Genomic DNA, 21,582 nt, shown 5'->3' on the forward strand with positions numbered 1-21,582 from the left:
ACATAAAGGGAGAAATCGACAGTAATACAGTAACAGTAGGGGATAGCCAACTTGCATCAGCAGAGAAAATCAGTAAAGAAATGTTTTTTTTTTTAAAAAGATTTTATTTATTTATTCAGGAGAGACACACACAGAGAGGCAGAGACACAAGCAGAGGGAGAAGCAGGCTCCATGCAAGGACCCTGATGCGGGACTCGATCCCGGGTCTCCAGGATCACGCCCCAGGCCAAAGGCAAGCGCTCAACCACTGAGCCACCCAGGCGTCCCGGAAATCATTTCTTTGAATAAGACATTAGACTAGATGAACATAACAGATACATACGGAACATTCCATCCAAAACCAACAAAATACATTCGTTTCAAGTGCATATGGAACATTCTCCAGGAGAGATCACATGTTAGGTCACAAAAAAAGTCTCCCCAAATTTAAGATTAAAATCATTTCAAGCATCTTTTCTGACAACTATAAGTCAATTACAAGAAAAAAAACACCATGTAGAGGCTAAAAAACATGCTACTATACAACAAAGGAAAAAAATAAAAACACACATGGAGACAAATGAAAACTAAAACATAATGGACCAAAATCACTGGCACACAGGGAAAGCAGTTCTAAGATGGAAACTGATAGCAACATAGCCAAGAAATAAGAAAAATCTCAATTAAGCCTTACAAAAGAAACTGGAAAAAGAGCAAAGCCCAACATGGGTAAAAGGAAGGAAAAATCAGAGCAGAAATAAATGAAATAGAGCGCCTGAGTGGCTCAGTTAAGCCATGACCTCTGGCTCAGGTCATGATCCCAGCTCCACACAGGCTCCCTGCTCTGCAGGGGGCCTGCTTCTCTGTCTCCCTCTGCTATTCCCCTGCTTGTGCTGTCAAATAAATAAATAAAATCTTTTTAAAAGAAACAGCTCTCAGTTTGATTTTTGTCTGTTTCTAAAAATAAAATAAACCTTTAACCAGGCTCCTCATGTAAAAAAAAAAGAGGGCCCAAATAAATGAAATGAGAAAGAGAAGTGAAAACCAATAGCACAGAATTATAAAGGATTGTAAAAGACTACAACGAAAAATCACATGCCAACAAACTGGACAACATAGAAGAAACCATTAAATTTCTAGAAACATACAATCACCCAAAACTAAATCAGGAAGAAATAAAAAACGAACAGATCAATTACTAGCAACAAAATTGAATCAGTAATCAAAAGCCTCCCAACAAAGTCCAGGACCAGATGGAGTAACAGGTAAATTCTACCAAACATTTAAAAAAGAGTTAAAACCTATCTTCCTCCAACTATTCCAAAAACAGAATAGGAAGAAAGCTTCAAATTTATTCTATGAGACCAGCATTACTCTGATACCAAAACCAAAGACACTTAAAAAAAAGAAAACTACAGAATAACATCCCTATGAATAGATGCAAAAATCCAAAACAAATTCTTGGCAACTAATTTCAAAATACCAATTCAAAGGGTGATTCACCATGAAGAAATTAGATTTATTCTGGAGATGGTTCAATATCCTCAAATCAAGGACACCTGGCTGGCTCAACAGTTGAGCGGCTGCCTTCAGCTCAGGGTGTGAACCCAGGATTCGGGGATAGAGTCCCACATTGGGCTCCCTGCGAGGAGCCTGCTTCTCCCTCTGCCTCTGAAAGCTTTTCCACTAAGATCGGAACAAGACAAGGATGTCCACTCTCACAAATTTCATTCAACATAGCATTGGAAATCCTAGGCACAGCAGTCAGACAAGAAATAAAAGGCATCCAAATTGGTAGGTAAAACTGTCACTATTTGCAGATGACATGACACTCTACAAAAAAAAACCCTAAAAACTCCACCAAAAAATATCAGAATAAATGGATTCAGTGAAGTTGCAGAATACAAAAATCAATATACATAAATTGGTTCCATTTCTATACACTGATAACAAAGTGGCAGAAAGAAAAATTAAGGAAACAATTCCATTTACAAATGCAACCAAAAAAATAATATACCTCAAGTAAACTTAACCGAGGAGGTAAAAGACCTACACGCTGAAAATTTCAAAACATTAATGAAAGATCTACCATGCTGATGGACTAGAAGAATGTATTGTTAAAATGTCCACATTCTCCAAAGCTATCCACAGACGGAATGCATTATCTATTAAAATATCAACAGTAATTTTCACAGAACTAAAACAAGTAATTCTAAAATGCCAGATTTCAAGATCTACTACAAAACAATAATCAAAAAAAATCTATTAATGGCAAAGAGAGATACAGATCAACAGGACAAACTAGAAAGCCCAGAAATAAACCTATGTTTATATGGTCAATGAGTCTATGATAAAGGAAACAAGAATATACAATGGGGAAAAGACTGTCTCTTCAATAAATGGTGTTGGGAAAACCGGACAGCCATACACCAAAGAATGAAACTGGATCACTTTCTTACATCACACAAAAAAATAAACTCAAAGTGGATTAAAGAACTAATTTAAGACCTGAAACCGTAAGATTTCTAGCAGAGAACATACCTAGTAATTTCTCTGACATAAGTCTCCGCAATATTTTCCTAGATCGATCTCCTCAGACAGGGAAACAAAAGCAAAAATAAACTGAGACTACACCAAGATAAAAAGCTTTTGTACAGCAAAGGAAATCATGAACAAAACAAAAAGGCAATCTAACTGAATGGAAGAAGAAATTCACAAATAATATATCTTATAAAGAATATCAAAAATAAAGAACTTACACAACTCAACATCAAAAATATAAATAATGCAATTAAAAAACAGGAAGATCTGAATACTGTTCCAAAGACATACAAATGGCCAAAAGACACATAAAAAGATGCTCAATATTACTAACCATTACATCAATATGCACATCAAAACCACAATGAGATATCACCTTATACCTGTCAGAATGGCCAGCACTGAAAAGTGAGAAATAATAAGCGTTAGCAAAGACCTGGAGAAAAACAAACCCTCATGCACTATTGATGGGAATGTAAATTGGCGCAGCCACTGTGGAAGACAGTATAGAGGTTCCTCAAAAAAATTAAAAATAAAAATACCATACGATCCAGTAATCTGATGAATATTCACCCAAAAACAATGAAAACACTAATTCAAAAAGATATATGCACCTCTTGTTTAATGCAGCATATTTACAACAGCCTAGATATGGAAGCAACCCAAGTGTCCATTGATAGATAAATGGATAAAGATGTACCTATATATACAGTAGAATACTATTCAGCCATAAAAAGAATGGATTCTTCCCATCTGTGACAACATGAATGGACATGGAGGGTATTATGCTAAGTGAAATTAAGTCAAGACAAAGACAAATACCATATGATTTCACTTATATGTGGAATCTCAAAACAAACAATTGAACGAAAAAAGCAGAAACAGACCTGTAAATACACAGAACTAGTGGTTGCCGGAGGTGAGGAGGGAGGTGGGGAGGGGGGAGAACTGGCAAAATAGGTCAAAGGGAGTGGGCAGTACAGGCTTCCAGTTACAAAATCAGTATCACAGGGATAAATGGTACAGCATAGGAAGTAATATAGTCAGTAGTATTTTAATACTGTTACATAGAGACAGATGACAACTACATTTGTGGTGAGCACAGCAAAATATATAGTCATGGGATCGCTATGCTGTATACCTAAAACTAATATAACATTGTATGTCAACTATACTTCAATTAAAAAAAAAAAAAGCAGACAGCTGAATTTATTCAGGACTACAGTTGTGCCAAGCAGGTGTGATGATGCAACAAAGAGGTAAGGGACTCAAGAAGAGCAGCTACAGTGATGGACTATGGAGTCTAAGCACATCAGGAAAGCAGTCAAGATAGGAAATGAGAGCAAAAACACAGAGGGACCTAAGGACTAGTGCACCTGATAAAGTTAAACTGCCTATATGTTGAGAATAACTGAGTAAGAGAGGAAAGAATGTTATGGTTAGAGAATAAAATGTCTGGATTTGTGACTGCAGAAGTAGGAGTTCTTTGTGATACCAAGGTAAAACAGCTCTGACAAAGGATACCTTAAAATGGACAGAAGGGGGGCTCCTGGGTGGCTCAGTTGGTTAAGTGCCTGCCTTTGGCTCAGGACCCTGGGATCGAGCCTTGTGTGTGTGTACGTGTGTGAGGGGTAGGTGGGGGATGGGGTGTGTGTGTGTGGGGGGGTGATGGGTCTCTGTTCAGCAGGAAGCGTGCTTCTCACTCTCCCTCTGCCCACCTCCCCACCCCGCCAATTCCTGTGCTCGCTCTCAAATAAATAAAATCTTTTTTAAAAATCGAGAGGTCACTGGTAATACAGGAAAGTCACCAGATGGACAGGAAGGGAGAAAGCAACAGGCAGAAAGCATGAAATGGCAAGGTAGTCAAAGAATTGCAATAGTTTGACAGAACTTAAGAGGGATCAAGATGAGGATGGAGGGGGAGGGAAGAGCCAGCTAAGTCATATCTAAAATGCAATTTGCTCAGAATGAGAACAATCTTCTGAATAACTGAAGGGCCATGAGATGTATCTGAAAGACCATCAGACTTTTAAAAAAATCAATTCAGTTCTAGGGAACAGGAAGGGTGGCAGCTACAGGGAAGCAGATTTCAAAATAAAAGAATATTCTAATAACCACAATGCTTACATAAATAAGTTATCTTGCAAAGTCTAATGACTAGAAGTATATATGCAAAACTCAATGCTGATCTGCTTGCAATGCTGTACAAAGAATCAAATAGACCATTAAGTCCCTTCCAACTCCATGAAAGCAGTAAGAAAATAAAAAGCATTACTTACCAATTCTACACCTATTACTCCTGCACCAATGACAACCATCTTTTCTGGAACTTTTTTTAAAGATAAAGCACCTGTAGATGACACTATTGTATCTTCATCAATCTATAATAAAACATACACAATCAAAATTATTTGGAAAAACCTACTGATTTATCAACTGACCTCACAAAAAATACTAAGATATTTATTTATTTTGAGGTATCTATGACTTCAATTCATACACTCAATTTTACCAAATCCCACTAAAAACACTCAAAATTTCATCATTTGGTATTTCAAAACAAAATGGTCAGTTTTAACTTCATAACAAATTCAAATTCATCTTAATCTATTTCCAGTCAAAATTACTGCAGAATAAAGACAGCTTGCCAAAGCTGAATGACTGTCAACATATAGTATTTCAGTCAGAAACTTTTCACAGTTCATAAATAGCATGAATAAAGGGAGGTTGTAACACTTGTAAAAAGCATACCGTAATTCCAGGAAAAGGAGTAACTTCTGAACCTGTAGCTATAAGAATGTTCTTTGTATCAATAACTTGAGTGCTGCCATCAGCTTTCTTTGCAGTGACCTGATTTTTGCCAGTTATCTTTCCATATCCATTTACGTGAACAACCTTTATAAGATAATGTTTATAGATTTACAAAGTTTAAAATGATTTCTGTGATAAAAAAAAACATGATTAATAGGGAAAAAAGTACTCTATTAAATAATACATCCAATACAAAATGCTTCCTTACTTATTAGTAAGGCCACGCATGGAGCCGCAAATATTTGCTCTATATGTCAGGGAAATCCATCTCAGGTTAACATACAGTTTTAAATTAAATAAATCCCTCCAGCAAAAACAAAACAAAACAAAACCACCAAAACAAAAACAAAACCACTAAAAAAAAAAAGAAAGAAAAACAAACCCCAGAAGCCAAGTTCTAACAGCATCACTCTATCAGCATAATGTTTAATGTGTATGTAAAATAAGCCAGACGTCTGCACGATAAAACACTGACCTTATTCTGTTTGAATAAGTGGGCAATTCCACCAGTTAAAGCTTTTACTGCTGTACTCTTCTGCTCCATCATCTTCTCCAAATTCAAGCGAACTTCAGACACTGTAGTTTGTTAAACAAATGTTTAGTCCTTTGCTAAATACCTGAAGCAATATATTTTTCACTAATCAAGATGTGGAAAATTTCAGCCTATGTTTACAGAACCGTAAAAAAAGGCAGTATTAAAACTCTTAAGTGTAAGGAGACCTGGGTGGCTCAGCAGTTGAGCATCTGCCTTCAGCTCAGGGCGTGATCCTGAGGCCCAGGATTGAGTCCCACATCAGGCTCCCCAGAGGGAGCCTGCCTCTCCCACTCCTTAGGTCTCTGCCCATCTGTGTTTCTTATGAATAAAAATCTTTAAAAATAAATAAAACTTCTAAGTGTAGTAACTGATACAAAAATTGTAGCGGGCAAAAAGGCCAACAGCATCATATTCCAATAAATAGAATCTATCATTGTAAAAAGTCCACCTTCGGGAAAAATGCAGTCTAAAATAAACATTATATCCCACTGTGGCAACATGTTCTCCAGACACCTTTTGATGTTAAGTCTAGATGTGATTTAAATAGAAACGGCAAAGTAAAACATCACCTGAATTGTAAATAAAAAGAAACAATTTTATGAAACAAAAATGCTCATCTGAAAACTTTAAATACAGAAATTTAATATAAAAGTTTACTAAACTGGATTTAATCACTCATATTATTCACAAATCTGAATCAACAATATAAGAATATAAAGCTGCTCAACACTTTGGAAGTGGGATATCGTAGCAATTGGCCCATGGAACCAACATGTTATCTCAGAGATGAGGAAACGGAGGCCCTGAGAGATTGGATTGACCTGAGGTCACAGAGCTACAACAGGAAGATGTGCCTACCACGCAGGTCCTCTTGACTAAGCCTGTCTCTTCTTTCCTAAGGAAAGTGGGCTTTGACTCTACCCTACATCCACTTTGATCTATTTGTTTTAGTGTATATGTATCACCTCTATACCAGTGGATTGCCTACTATAGCCCATTCTCTCAAACCTACTGCTACAAACAAATGAAGGAAAAATACTCCCCTGACCCCTGTATCTTTAAGTTCTTCCTGGAACCTCTCTTTCTGGATATACCTGTAACAACTGATGAGAAAGAATGAAATGAAAACAGCCCAAAAAGAATGGCAGAAGATATACCAAATTAAACTGAAATGTCATCCTTTTACACTGTGCTAGTAACCCTGCCCCCTCGTTCTTGTCAGTACCAACTAAGGTAGACCAACCTACCTACATTCCTTTATCCTTATCTGCCCAAAGCACTCAGGAATCCAGCACCAACTCCCCACCCCGAGATCTCCAGATTTCAAGAAAATTAAAACTCTTCACACATACATATATATACACACACAGCAGACCTCACACCAAAATTCTCAAAGGAACAGAAGATATCATAGTAAAAATCTGGATTTAAAGCCTTAAATCTCTCTACACTTTAAAAATTTTTTTACCCTTTCCTCAATAAAACATAAATTACACACTCATCACACATATATAAAGCTTCAGCCAGAAAAGCCAAGTATGGCTGGTAATACTGCTAAATATGAAATGTATACTTACTTTCAATTCCCCTAGATGCAAAATCTTTCCCATGGGCCATATGGTAATAATGAGAGTTATTTAATAAAGCCTAAATAGACAAAATGATCAAATGTTGATAATAAGACGATATACAATCAAAAAACACAAGAAATAACATTCTCTACATGGAATAGTACAAGGAACTACAACAATTCAGTTTCTGTTCTTATGTAATTAATTTAAGCCAAAGAATAATGACATAAAAAAATGTTCAACAAGCAGGAATGAAAAACAAAACCTCTTTACTTTAAAAGCAAGGAATAAGTACATTCTTCAGGGTGGCAACTGAAAAAGGCAGTCATATCTACACACATAAAACACCTAAAGGAGGGATCCCTGGGTGGCGCGGTGGTTTAGCGCCTGCCTTTGGCCCAGGGCGCGATCCTGGAGACCCGGGATCGAATCCCACGTCAGGCTCCCGGTGCATGGAGCCTGCTTCTCCCTCTGCCTGTGTCTCTGCCTCTCTCTCTCTCTCTGTGTGACTGTCATAAATAAATAAAAATTTAAAAAAACAAACACCTAAAGGAAGAATTTACTACCGATTATCTGTTTCACTGGTAAAGGAAAACTGAAAAGAAAAAATGGAACATGAGAGCCTATTTGAATGGAAAGGCTGGGTATTCTAAGACAAAAAAGCAATTTCAGGAACGTAAGGCAGACTGGTGACAGCACTGTTTAAGCTTTACCAAGGAAAACATGTTTTTCATCAATCACAGTTGTTTATTTTTAGTAACTGTATTAGCCTAATAATGTTCTAGTCCTAATACATCCCTCTAATTGGCGGCTAATGAAGAACACCTTTGCAATGTACAAAACATATGCTCACCTTTGAAGGAATACAACCAACATTCAAGCATGTTCCACCCAATGTTTCATTTTTCTCAACGCAGACTGTCTACAACCAAAGAAAACATTATTTAACTGCACATAACCTGCAGTGTCTCAGTTCACTAAAATTCCCACACATCTGTCTTAATTCTTATACAGAATAAGTTACTGAAGCTGTGTTTGTGAGAATGAAATACAGTCCTTTAAAATTCATCATTTCAAAAGTAACGCTAAATGCAGGCTAACCCAAAAGTGAATTATGCTCAAAGACATTTTTGTTTAACATTATGAAACACATGCTTTATTTCTATTACCATAGCTTCCAAAGTGGAATTAGAAGCCAAATGTACAAAGTATAGTGGGGAGGGGGAATAATGGACTTCACTATTTCATGAGAGCAACGCAACGGGATAACCCTCTTCTGTCTCAGGCCTAAATATAACTTACAGAATAAAGAAATTATTTACCATTACTATTTATGTGCAGAGCACTTTGTGAATATGATGAAGTCTTCCCAAATAAAAATGAATCACCACCTCATTTAGTCTAAACCTTACCTTGAAGCCCAACTGGGCAGCTTTAATAGCAGCGACATATCCTCCAGGACCAGAACCTATCACCGTTACATCAGCATCGACTACAATAAAAACAAATTGATATAAACAGTAAATTGCTTAATATTGACCAAAAACAGTGCATTAAAAAAACAAAGTACAAAATAACCAGCATTTTCTACACAGTACTGTTTTATTACTAGGCACTTGACAATCTTTGATGTCCCTGAATATGGCACAGATTTTTAAATTTCATTTTCTATTTGTTCATTATGACATATGGAAATAACTGAGGTTTTTTTTTTTTTTTTTTTTTTTTTTTTAAGATTTCTTTTAGAGAGACAGCATGCACACAAGCATTGAGTAGGGGGAAGGGTGGAGGGAGAGGGAGAGAGAATCTCTAATAGAACTGCCACTGCGTGCAGAGTCTGACTCAGGGATCAATCCCACAACCATGACCTGAGCCAAAACCAGGGAGTCAGACCCTCAACTGACTGAGCCATCCAGGAACCTCCACATCTGAGTTTTATATCCACTGTATCCACTGACCTTCCTAAATTCCATGGCGATTTAAAAATAACAAGACAAGCTATTAGTGACACTGAAAGACCTATCTATATGAGGGAAAAAGCCTAGGAATTCGACTTCAAATCTGAGCTCTGCCATCTATTAGTTGCATGACCAAGGGACTTAATTTTTCTGTTATAAAGGAACAATAACATTGCCTTAAATGATTAATGTTAGGATTAAAGAAGACAATTATTTGTATAATGCCTTAGTATTCTCAATAAATTTAGGACTGATTACACCGTTTTCAGGTACTTTACTTCTGAGATATATAGAGAAAAAAATCAGGTTCCCTGTAATGGATGGCAAACATGTTTTGAACTTTACGTAAATTTTGTTTAGTGTATGGTAACACGCTAACCAGAACATTAAATGAACTATTCTGGGTATTTACTGTATGAAGATATGAAACTGAAAATGAACTTTGTTATCAGCAGCCTTAGGAATGTAATAATTATAATACAAATGGAAAAGTCCAATTATTCCCATTGTTCTCAAGACAACTTCAAACAAAGCTATAATCAATTTTAAGAGTTAGGAGACAGTCTCCCTTCTCCTCCTCCTCTACTGTCTTTACAACCCCAAGCATTTAGCAGTTTATAATACATTTTCACACCTACTATCCCGTTTGATTTTCAGAGCTTCCTAGGAGGGGAAGAATGTCATATAACTGACATTTCAGAGAAGAAACACTAGGTTCAGAGAGGTCAATTAATTTGCCCAAAGTCACTTAGAAAGTGAATGGCAGAGACAAAAGTAAGCTTTTTGTCTTTTTGACTACTTCCAGTGGTCATTCCAATATTCAACAGTATTCTGTTCTTAAATTTAAACTATCATAAACTAAAAAAAAAATTAAAATTAAAAAATGAACTCATAAACTGGGATGCCTGGGTGGCTCAGTAGCTGAGCATCTGCCTTTGGATCAGGTCATGACACAGGGATTCTGGGATCAAGTTCCGCATCAGGCTTCCCACAGGGAGCCTGCTTCTCCCTCTGCCTATGTCTCTACCAGACTGTCTCTCACGAATAAATAAGCAAATCTTAAAAAAAAAAAAAAAAAAAAAGTACCATCAACTAAAATCCTAAAAGCAATAATCAAGCATTGTAATTACTAGCTTTCTGACCAGAAGGGATAGTTTAACCTCCTTTACCTTCAATTGCCCTATCTGCAAAATAAAGAATACAAAAACCTCTTTCATAGAGTTATAATACAGAATAAAATAATATACATAAATAGCTTAGTCTAGTATCTGGAACATACATAATAAGTACTTGCTATATGACCACCATATTCTGACCTACGAAGCTAGCAATTTAATTTCTGATCACCCCCTCCTCAACAAAATACCCACCCATCCCCCCCAGGGGATGAGAGTGCTACTTTGATCAAAAAAAACTTTTGCTCTCCTGAAAAGAACCACAGAACTAAAGTTATCCAAGTGAAAAAAAAATCCAAGAACCCTTCCTACTGAATAAGTAAAAGGACTGATTCTTCTTGGTTATATCAGATAATAATTAGGATTATTCGGTACATAAAAAGATATACAGCTACTCCACTACATGAAAAAAGTATTCCATTAATTTTCACTGATCTATTTGTGCTCTTTGGCTACACTACTTGGTTCCTTGATGCATGTTCAGAATTAAGTATATAATAAAATGTGTATGTGGGACCCAGGAAATTTAACAAAAATCCCCTAGCCCTGGACAAGCAGAACAGGACTAACTCCATTTTGTGCTACACCCGCCATCTCCTGTATGACCCCCACATGACCTGCTTATTGCTTAAAGCACTTCCCCACCCTAGTCAAGCCGCTGAGCACAACCTTACCGGAAATCAGCTCATAAAAATGTAACCCCGCCTTGTGCCCACCAAAACTGCCGCCAATTCTGACCAGAGTGATAGGCCAGTTCAAATGGTCACCATAGGGTAAATTGTGATTCAATTGGCCATGTGCGTGCGGAATGACATGACTGTGCAACTTTCTATGTGTGTTACAATCCCATTGGCCACTGGCCCCTATAAAGCTGCTACGCCTCTTAGCCTCGTGGTCCAAGTCCCTGCTCCGCTGTGTCGGGTATACTTGGACCCAAGCTCGAGCTTGTTAAACCCTCGTGTGTTTGCATCGGTATCGGCTCCTTGGTGGTTTCTCAGATTCGCAATCTTGGGCACAACATGTATTTTCAAGTTTTGAACCAAATGATGTCCTAAACAGTATCCCTTAAATTTGGGTTCTAATTTTTAATACACAGTAATGAAACACAAGCTACAAAAACAGGTTTCTTTGCTGAATTTTCAGCACCTTTTATGATTAAAATATATGTTTATGGAGTAAATTTAAATACAGAAAGGCCAAAACAGTTTAGTTTCATTTCCCAATGTGATCTTAGATATTTTTTTTTCAACTATACAAAATACCAGAAATTCAAAACTATTCACCTCTCACTGAAGATACTAGATGTACCATTCCACCAGAATACCACTAACGTGCTAGGGAGCACAGAAAAAGAAGGGAAAAAAGTAAAGTCTTTATGTAAAGATCAGTCAGCTGAGAATATAGGAAGGGGTGATTCAGTGACAAACATTCAGAAACAAGCCAGTATTTACAGGATCTCTGCAATATACTTTGAAACGTATAAAAAATAAATAAAATGGACTAATAGATAAATGGACGAACAGATATGCAATATTTTAAGAACAAATGTTAGTGGAAGAATCTAAGAGTGTTCACTGTAAAATTCTTACAACTTTTCCAAATGTCTGCAATTTTTCACAATAAAATGTTGGAAAAACCAACCAACTGGCTCTCACAAGTGAAAATTTACAACACATTTTTCTGACTCACCATCCCCTTGTCAAAGAGCATTTCTCAGTTTGGTTTTCACATACAATTTTAAAAAAACAGGATATAGGGGGATCCCTGGGTGGCTCAACGTTTGGCGCCTGCCTTCCGCCTAGGGCCTAATCCTGGAGTCCCCGGATCGAGTCCCACATCAGGTTCCCCGCATGGAGCCTGCTTCTCCCTCTGCCTGTGTGTGTCTCCCCTCTCTCTCTCTCTCTCTCTCTCCTGTGTCTCTCTCTCTCTCTCTTATGAATAAGTAAAATCTTTAAAAAAAAAAAAAAAAAGAAACAGATATAGACAAATAGTACAATGAAACAGACCAAGGACTACCTGATGGAAAATTTTACAAAATTAGCATTAGACTTTTAAGAGTGAAAAAGAAAAACTGAACAGGATATACATACTGATATCATGAGAGGAAGAGGACTATGTTAGAAATAACGGCAGAAGACAGTTGAAATAGCAATGTGGATTTTAGGCGGTGGTAAAAGATCCTGAGAAAGCTACCAGGTCAATTCTTTAGAAAATACTGGGGTACAACTAGGGGTGTTTAACTTCAACAGAAATAGCAGTTAATGCCATGAAATGAACTGAAGGAGAAAAGATGGGGGGGGGAATATTCTATGAATGTTACTTATTATATCCTTGTGAGGTAAGTAAGCACACCATGTTATCAAGGCTACCACTGAAGTCAAGGTGTCAAGTTACAAATCAATTACAGAATAAATTAGTTGCAAGATGTATACTAAGAAGTCAGTCTGAGATAATATCTACCAATTTGATACTACACTCTGTATCAGGCAGTGAGCTAAATGTTTCATGTTGTCTTATTTAAGCCTCCTCTTGTCTTTATGACACAACTATTATACCTCCATTTCACAGGGAGAAAATAAGGCTAAGAGTAACTAACCTGCTAAGTCTGTCCAACTAGAAAGTGATGTAGCCAGGTTTCAAAGCAAGTTCCTTCTATTCTGAAGCCTTTGCTCCTACACCTTTCAGTTCTAATGTCACCCAAAACACTCAGATGATTCCATAATCTCCAGAGCAATCAGGAATTACAACTAAAATGACAAGAAGCTCCTTCATTATCATAATGAAAGCAACAAATATTTATGAATACCTACCCTATATGGAAGCCACTGCCTTCAATAGCCTGACCTTAGAGTAAGGGAAAACAGGCACATATTGATAAAGCAAGCTTATTCTTAAAATTAAAAAAAAAAAGAAAGAAAAAAGGAATAAGAGATATCATAAAGCAGTAATCATTAATTACCAAATTCATTACATGAGTCTAAGAGTTACTTGGTAAGGTTTAATTGTTGTTGGGGGTGAGGGGGCTGTTTTAAATTTTCAATGGCCTTAATCTCCTGCCTATTGTAGTGACTCTTCCATAGTCACACCCCATATTTGTCATCACCCCAAACCACTCAGCTTTTAAAATCTTGAATTCTAATACTTTACTTTCCGATGGTAACCCTACATCCCCCCTAATCCATAAGGGAGAAATATAGTAATACCTACATCCCAGGGTTGTGAAGTCAGAGATAATGTATGTCAAGACAGGTACATATGAGACACTCAAGTGTTTCTTTCCTTCTCAGATCCACCTCTCACTCTCACAGCCTCCAATCTCATTTCCACCCTACATACGGCTATGCCAGCGTTCGCTCACTAAAGTCCGACTCAGACATTACTGTCTCCTCCTACACTGGTTCCCTCCCCCACCCCCTTTTTTTTTCCATTCAACAAACATTTATTAAATAACAACAGTTCCAGGTGCTAAGGAAGGTTTCCCTATCTCTTGTTGGATAAAATCCAAGCTCCTAAATACAGCATCCAAATCTCTTCTCCACCCTCATCACCCACCACATTCTGCTCATGCAGCATCAATACTAAGCAGTTTACGCTTCAGAAACAGTGAATTACTGTTAGCTTACACTCACAGAATTACACTGGTCTACCCATGTATATTCTGTTCCAATCACCTAGAAACAAATGCTGACGGCATGCATTTCACGTTATACGCTACTCTAAGGTCAAGGGATACCTATAAATAACACAGCCTTGGTTCTTAAAATCTAGTAAGAAACAGCAAAAGCATAATAGTAAAAACCCCCATCGGCAACCAGAATAAGCTTTAAAAACAAATCATATCTGCTTAAACCATTTCAATGACTTCCAACTGCCCTTAAAATAAAGAGTTAGGGTCTTTCATGATCTGCAGAGATGGTCAACTCCATCTTCAACACACATCAGCCACACTTGACCCTTTTCAGGCTCCTCAAAGGCACTACGCTCCTCCTCACATCAAAATACTCCCACATGGCGTTCCTTCTACCTGGAACACCTCCTCCCAGACCACTCGCACCCCAACCCTTTCCAGGTATAACATTTCCTTAGGAGAGAACTATAACCATATACACATTTCATAGCTCCCTCTGCTTAGCCTGTGGAGTCTCTATCACAATTACTTATTGGGTGTTTGTCTTCCCAAAATGGACAAAGTCTACAAAAGCTGCATCTTGTTTGACTTGTTCACTGCTATATCCCAGCAACCAGCCCAGTAACTAGCACAAAGTACATACTCCATATCTGCCGAACTAATAAATGAATGAAGGTAGCAAATGTGAGCGATTAAGTGCTGTGAGTCCATTCCTGTCATGAAATGGAAGGTCCTATCAACAAAAACACACATTACTCTTCAAATTTTGATGAACTTCATTTACATATTCAAACATCTTCCAGATATTTTAATAGGGACTGTTTATATATAATAAACTTTGAACTCCTCTCAAGGTGGTCTGATCAATCAGTACTCAGTGGAAGCAGGCCGAACAGAAATTAAAGGTATCGGTTCTCGGGTCAGAAGAATTTTCCCAGTTCTGTCATTTCCTAGTTGGACCTCTCTTGACTCAGCTCCTCCACTTATAAGGAGAAATGAGCCATATGTGTCTTTTAAGATGGCAACAAGGATTAAAGACTACTGGGGACAGAGTAAGCTCTCAGGGATCAGTTAGTACTACTACTGTTGTTGCTGGATACTTTATACCAGGCACCGTACTGGCTGCTTGTGGTAAAGCAGTAACAAAACCAAACACGGTTCCAGGGTTTATCTAGTCAACAAATATGTACTGAGGACCTACTGTACTTCTGTGGGCACTAAACAATCACAGTCCCTGCCCTAATGAAATGTAAATACCTGAGGAAAAGACAGCCATTAAATAAATACCTCAGGGGCACCTGAGTGGCTCAGTTGGTTAAGTGTCTACTTCTCGAGGGATCCCTGGGTGGCTCAGCGGTTTAGTGTCTGCCTTGGCTCAGGGCGTGATCCTAGAATCCCGGGATCGAGTCCCACATCGGGCTCCCCGCGTGGAGCCTGCTTCTCCCTCTGCCAGTGTCTCTGCCTCTCTGTCTCTCTCACAAGTAAATAAATAAAATCTTAAAAAAAAAAAAAGTGTCTACCTCTTGATTTCAGCTCAGGTCGTCTTAGGGCTGTGAATTTTAAGCCTGGTGTCCCACTCCACATGGAGTTCAGAGTCTACTTCATTGGCTCCGCCCCCCTCCCTTCTTGCACGCTTGCACACACTCTCCAAAATAAATAAAATCCTTAAAAAAATAAATACTTCAGATAAGTATAAATATGAACACACAATGCTTGTTACTTCACCCAATCAAAGCCTTTGCATACTGTATTAACGTGGCTACTAAGGGATTTATAATTTATTCAATATCAAGGATTCACTAAACCATTTGACTCATGAGCCCTTAGTTACCATCATTCCATTAAAATCTAAGATCCTGCTCAAAGATTACCCAGCAATAGAAGACACTGCATAAATCTTTGTTGATCAATCCAATCCCAAAGGTGAAGAATTAGCCACAACATCTTTAACTGCATGTTTTGGAAATGAAAATCTAACATTTCTCCTGTTGCTTGAGTTAAGAAGTGCTCTTTCCATTTAACAAACTGTATGCCGAGTATATCCCAATAAAACTGAAAAAGAAAAAAAAAAGTATAATGTATAATGGCGGGGGGCACCCTGGGTGACTCAGGCCTCAGACTCTTGGTTTCAACTCAGGTCATGATCTCGAGGTCATGAGATCAAGCTCCATGTCAGGCTCTGCACTCACTGCAGAGTCTGCTTCGGAATCTCTCTCCCTCTTCCTCTCTCAAATAAATTTTTAAAAAAATTTCCTTTGTAAACAAATATGAAACATTAAAAAAAAGGGGGGGGGTATAATGGATCCAATTTTTTACCCCACCATCACATCAGTATTTTTCAAAGGATTTCTTGCCCTTTTCAAAGCTAGGTAATCATTCACTGTTGGTCACTGGTGACAGTAATCCTCCTACTACTCTTTCTTCCGGGAATAAAATATCCCAGATGATACTAGTTTGACAGCCATTAAGGTACAAGATAAAATTATTTCAGAAAATACTGGTCACAGTTTCTCCTAGCTGATGGTTTCTACAAAGAAGTTTTGAGATACCACATGCTACTTTAGTTATAATCATATGGGTGATTCAAGCAAATTTCAAAACAGATGATTTCAAATAATCAATCCTCTTGGTACTGGGAGGTCAAAATACCTTACTACAAGTTCATTAATTTCCTGTTTTAAAAAACAAAATATATATCCTTTATAGAAACTTCAAAATTATTTTCAAAGAAGCAGAATAAAATACCCACATTTCAGCTTCCATTCAGGGTACATCCTCCTAGTCTTCAAAACCTGTTTTTCACAAGCCCATCAAAATTTTCAATCAGGATGTCTAAAGACTCATCTCAGATTCTAAACAGCGTCAAACAACCAACACACTCAATCTTACCCAGTGGACAGAATTAACTTTTTTTTAAAAAAAAAATTTAATTTATTTATTCATGAGAGACACAGAGAGGCAGGGACAGGCAGAGGGAGAAGCAGGTTCCCTGCAGGGACTTGATCTCAGGACTGGGACACACCCTAGCCGAAGGCAGATGCTCAATCCTGAGCCACCCAGGAGTCCCCAGAATTAACTTTTTTAATGTAAACATTAAAATTACTCCCTGCTCAAAACCCTTCAGTGGTTTTCCATCACTCTTGGGAGTAAAATCCAAACTCCTTCACCTGACTTCCACAGCCTGCCATGATGTGATCCCTGGCTACCTCTCTGATCTCACATCCATGGGTGTCCTCTCAAGCCACACCAGCCTTCTTGCGAGGCCTTAAACCTGATAAGCTAATTTTCACCTCAGACCCTTAACACTGTTTTCCTCTGCCTGAAATAACCTCAATCCCTCTCTTCACCCAGACATCACCTCCTTAGAAAAGCCCTGATACCCTACCTACAATACTTTTTTCCTCCCAATTACCTGCTTTTTAATTTTCAATCACTACACAAAATACTACCTGTTACTTGAGGATTGTTTGGTTTTTTTTGTTTTGTTTTGTTGTTGTTGTTGTTTTTACCACTGGACTGTCAGTTCCAAGAGCAGGGCTTTGCCCAGTTCACCACCTAGACACACTAGGTGCTCAATAAACACTTAAGTGAACAATAGATATAAGAACAAATGAATTCTATGACAAATTATTATTACTCTAATAGTCACTTGCTTTTACATGTAAACACAAAGGAACTATGAACTAATCTAAGGAAAAACTATTTGAATAAGTACTCACTTGGTTGATCTGCGTAAGTTCTCAGAGGCACTGCAGAAACTGCCTGTAAGCCATGAGATATTCGACTGAAATGGCCTCTCTGGAAAAAAGAAAATGTCATGTAAAACACGAATTCAAAACAGGACTACTGAAGGTCAATGAAAACGTAATGACTTGGAGCAAATGTGTCAAGCACTTATTTATACATCTCCCATTGCTACACAGAGGTTATGTATCAATTTCTCCTCTTTCGTAACAGTAATTATTTAGATTTTCAAACTCCGCTCACCACAGCTGTTCGTTATGAATATTCAATGAACCATCTCATATAAATACGGGCCAAAGGCCAATAAAAAAGTGTTATTCAGTGATGTTACGGTTTCTTACATTTTCAGAAAGCACGGCGAATTTTTGGTGCCAGGGATCATTTTAATGTCACAACGAATGCTCTTTAGGTTCCAACTTAAGTCCTCGATAATCTTTACTATTGCAATCCTCCGCTTCTAATTCTTGTTTCCGACCTCAAACTACCAGGTACAAAATCTCTGAAGATGCTCCTGAACGGTTTAATTAGGAACAGAAAACCAGAGAAGGTAACTTAGGAAAATGCACTGTTACTGACGCCGAGAGCTACTATGGTTTCACAAAGTGCATCATAATCCCAACCGTTTATATCCACTGTCCACTCCTTCCTAAGAACCGTTAAGCAAGAAGAAACAAAGCAAAACAGCTCTTATCACAGTAGGAATACGGGAGGCAGTGACGAAACCCACGCTCAGGTAGCAACCTTCTCTAGTCCAAGGCAACTCGAGGCACCTGAGATCAGGACAGCGGGCCAAAGAGGAGCGGACACAACGTCAGTCCTACCTCCTAGCCCCCCAGCTCCGCCTCTGCCTAGAAGGAAGCCTCCTCCCGGGGTTACGCTCACTCTCAGGTACACGGATTACCCGTCTCAGGGACAAAGACGAGTTTGATCACTCACGGTCACCTTTAAGGTCTCCATCACTGGAGTGAGGACCCAGCCACGATCCCACCGAATACAGTACAACCGGGCTGTATTCGGCACGTAGGCGAAAAGCGAAAGCTTGGGGATCCCTGGCGGGAGGAGGGCGGGGGGAGCTCAGCGGTTTAGCGCCTGCCTCCGGCCCAGGGCGTGATCCTGGAGACCCGGGATCGAGTCCCGCGTCGGGCTCCCTGCATGGAGCCTGCTTCTCCCTCTGCCTGTGTCTCTGCCTCTCTATGTCTATCATGAATGAATAAATCTTTAAAAAAAAAAAAAAAGAAAGAAAGAAAAGCGAAAGCTGGCCCTAACGAGGTGTTGCAACGAAAAAAAGGAGGCGGCGGCGGCGGCGGCAACGGTGGCCTGCACCTGCAAACAATGAAGAGGCCTCTGGGGAGTTCCTAGGGCCACCTGTCGGGGCTGACCGCGTCCGGCGCTCCCAGGGGCGGCCCCCAGGTGACCTGCCCGCTGCCGCCACTCTGGGGCTTGGGACCAGGATCGGGAGGAGGGATGGGAAGACCCAGAGCGGGCGGCTGCGAGGCTGGACCTCCTCGGCCAACCGGGAGGCCCGTGCGCGACCCGCAGGCCCCCGCGCGCAGGCCGCCAGCGGCTCCCACCCCGCGGGGCGCCTCCGCTCCCGCCGCCGCCCGGGCCCGAGTCCCGCAGGGGCGGGGCCGCGCGCGGGTGGTCCCGGCCGGACGGCCCGCCCCCCGGGCGCCGCCAGCGGGCCCCCGGGCTGCGCACGACGCCACCCGGTCGGGCCTCACCTTGGCCAGGGAGCAGTACACGCGACTCCAGCTCTGCATCTCGCCGCCCCGCTTCCCCTCCGCCGACGCCTCCCCGTCCGCTAAGCGCCTCCGCCGTCTCGCCAAGGTCTCCCCGCCCTGCGCATGCACGAGCGCCGCTGGCGTCACGGGCCGGGAGCAGCGCGATTGGCCCGCGCGCTCGGGGCGCACGCGACGGGGGGCGTTCCCGGCAGGCGCGGAGTCGTGCACTGTCGTAAGGGGCGTGGTGCTTTCCGGCAGCGGGGGCTGGCGGTGCCGTTCTCCCTCCCGGTGGCACGGAGCCGTGCGGGCTTGTAACGTGATCTCGGCGTCCTTGGAGGGCGACGTGGGGCGGCCGGGCGTTCGCGGCGTGCCCGCTGCGGAGGGTGAGCTCGGCGGGCGCTTCGCGGCAAGCCCGTGAGCCGTTAGGAGCGGCGCCAGCTCCCCTGGGTGAGGCCCTGAGAGGCGGATTCCGCCGAGGAAGCACGGCGGCTTGGTCACCTTCCCCCCAAAGCAATTGCTGCGTGAGGGACCGGTCCGCAGGCGTGGCGTCACCAGCGTCCGCCTCTAAGCAGGAGAACCGGCCGGACGTGGAAAACGCGCTGTCTCCTCCGTTGCAGCGAAGTGGAGTGCGTGGGACCGGGGAGAGCCCTCGTCGTCGACGCCGAGCACCGAGGTCGAGTCCGACTGCGCTCGCTTTGCGGGAACCGGGCACTGCGGATAAAACTTCATTCCACGTTTGTTGAGGTTTCCCCGCGGGGCAGTGTGCTGGGCTCTGTGGCTTACCCGCTAGTGAGAAGGGAGCCCGTAGCCACCTGTGCTCAGTCTGCGGGGAGAAGACACGGATGATGCCTCGTGTTGGTTGAAGAGGCTGCAACTTGTCACCCAGCGTCGTCCTTTTTTCTCTACGTAGTGTTTTGGCCATTTTCGTGGCTTTGGCACCTGCCTTCATACACTGGTAGCCCCCAGATCCCTGGGTCCAATCTGTACTTCTCTCCCCGTCTCTAATTCTATATATTCTTTTAATTTTATTTATTTATTTATTTATTTATTTATTTATTTATTTATTTATTTATTTATTTATTTATTTATTCATGAGAGACACACAGAGAGAGGGCAGAGGGAGAAGCAGGCTCCACGCAGGGAGCCCGATGCAGGACTCCATCCCCGGTCCCCAGGATCAGGCCCTGGGCTGAAGGCAGGTGCTAAACCAGCTGAGCCACAGGGGCTGCCCTAATTCCATATTTTTAAAAAGATTTTTAAAACGTTTTCATTCATAAGAGACACAGGCAGAGGGAGAAGCAGGCTCCATGCAGGGAGCTCGATGTGGGACTCAATCACGGGACTCCAGGGTCACAGCCTGAGCCGGAGGCAGGTGCTAAACCAGCTGAGCCACCCGGGCTGCCCTGATTCCATATATTTTTTTTTTAAGATTTTTTCATTTATTCATTCATGAGAGACAGAGACACAGGCAGAGGGAGAAGTAGGCTCCAGACAGGGAGCCCAACGTGGGACTCGATCCCGGGTCCCCAGGGTCAGGCCCTGGGCCACCCGGGCTGCCCTAATTCCATATTTTTAATTGTCTACTGAGCACATCCAGCTGGGTGACCCTGCCAGCACCTCTGTTTCAACTATCCAATATTTTATTTAAAAAAAAAAAAAGTATTTTTCTCCTTCATATCTGTGACTTGACGATACCTCCGAATAGCCAGTCATCCCTAGTAAAAATTGTGTAGCCATTCTCAAATCCTGGCTGTAGCCCATTACCTAATGGGCCACCGGTTCAATTGACCGCCCCTAGAAGCAGGCCCAGAGACAAGCATTTGAGTGCAATCAGTTTGTCTGAGAGGTGATCCAAACAAGCATCAGTAGGGAATGAAAAAGGGATGGTAAGTATTTCAGATACATTGAGTATCAGATTA

The 21,582-nt window shown here is 40.8% G+C and overlaps 1 protein-coding gene across 2 annotated transcripts in view; it reads right to left on the reverse strand.

Moving 5' to 3' along the window:
* Positions 1 to 19,794, reverse strand: part of DLD (dihydrolipoamide dehydrogenase) — a 31,970-nt gene extending 12,176 nt beyond the window's left edge. Inside the window, exons 1-8 of one of the 2 annotated variants that reach the window (XM_055301240.1) lie at positions 19,664 to 19,794; positions 17,918 to 17,996; positions 8,850 to 8,929; positions 8,291 to 8,359; positions 7,444 to 7,513; positions 5,807 to 5,907; positions 5,272 to 5,415; positions 4,800 to 4,901 (exon numbers count right to left, since the gene is read on the reverse strand). In XM_055301240.1, the coding sequence (XP_055157215.1) occupies positions 4,800 to 4,901; positions 5,272 to 5,415; positions 5,807 to 5,907; positions 7,444 to 7,513; positions 8,291 to 8,359; positions 8,850 to 8,929; positions 17,918 to 17,996; positions 19,664 to 19,702 (684 nt within the window). In that variant the 5' untranslated portion in view covers positions 19,703 to 19,794. Of the gene's footprint in view, positions 1 to 4,799; positions 4,902 to 5,271; positions 5,416 to 5,806; positions 5,908 to 7,443; positions 7,514 to 8,290; positions 8,360 to 8,849; positions 8,930 to 16,069; positions 16,251 to 17,917; positions 17,997 to 19,663 lie in introns of those variants that run through there. The other variant, XM_055301241.1, reaches the window with a different exon arrangement.
* Positions 19,795 to 21,582: the final 1,788 nt, after the last annotated feature.

This window comes from Nyctereutes procyonoides, unplaced genomic scaffold, assembly GCF_905146905.1.
Source record: "Nyctereutes procyonoides isolate TBG_1078 unplaced genomic scaffold, NYPRO_anot_genome, whole genome shotgun sequence".
Lineage (NCBI taxonomy): Eukaryota > Metazoa > Chordata > Mammalia > Carnivora > Canidae > Nyctereutes > Nyctereutes procyonoides.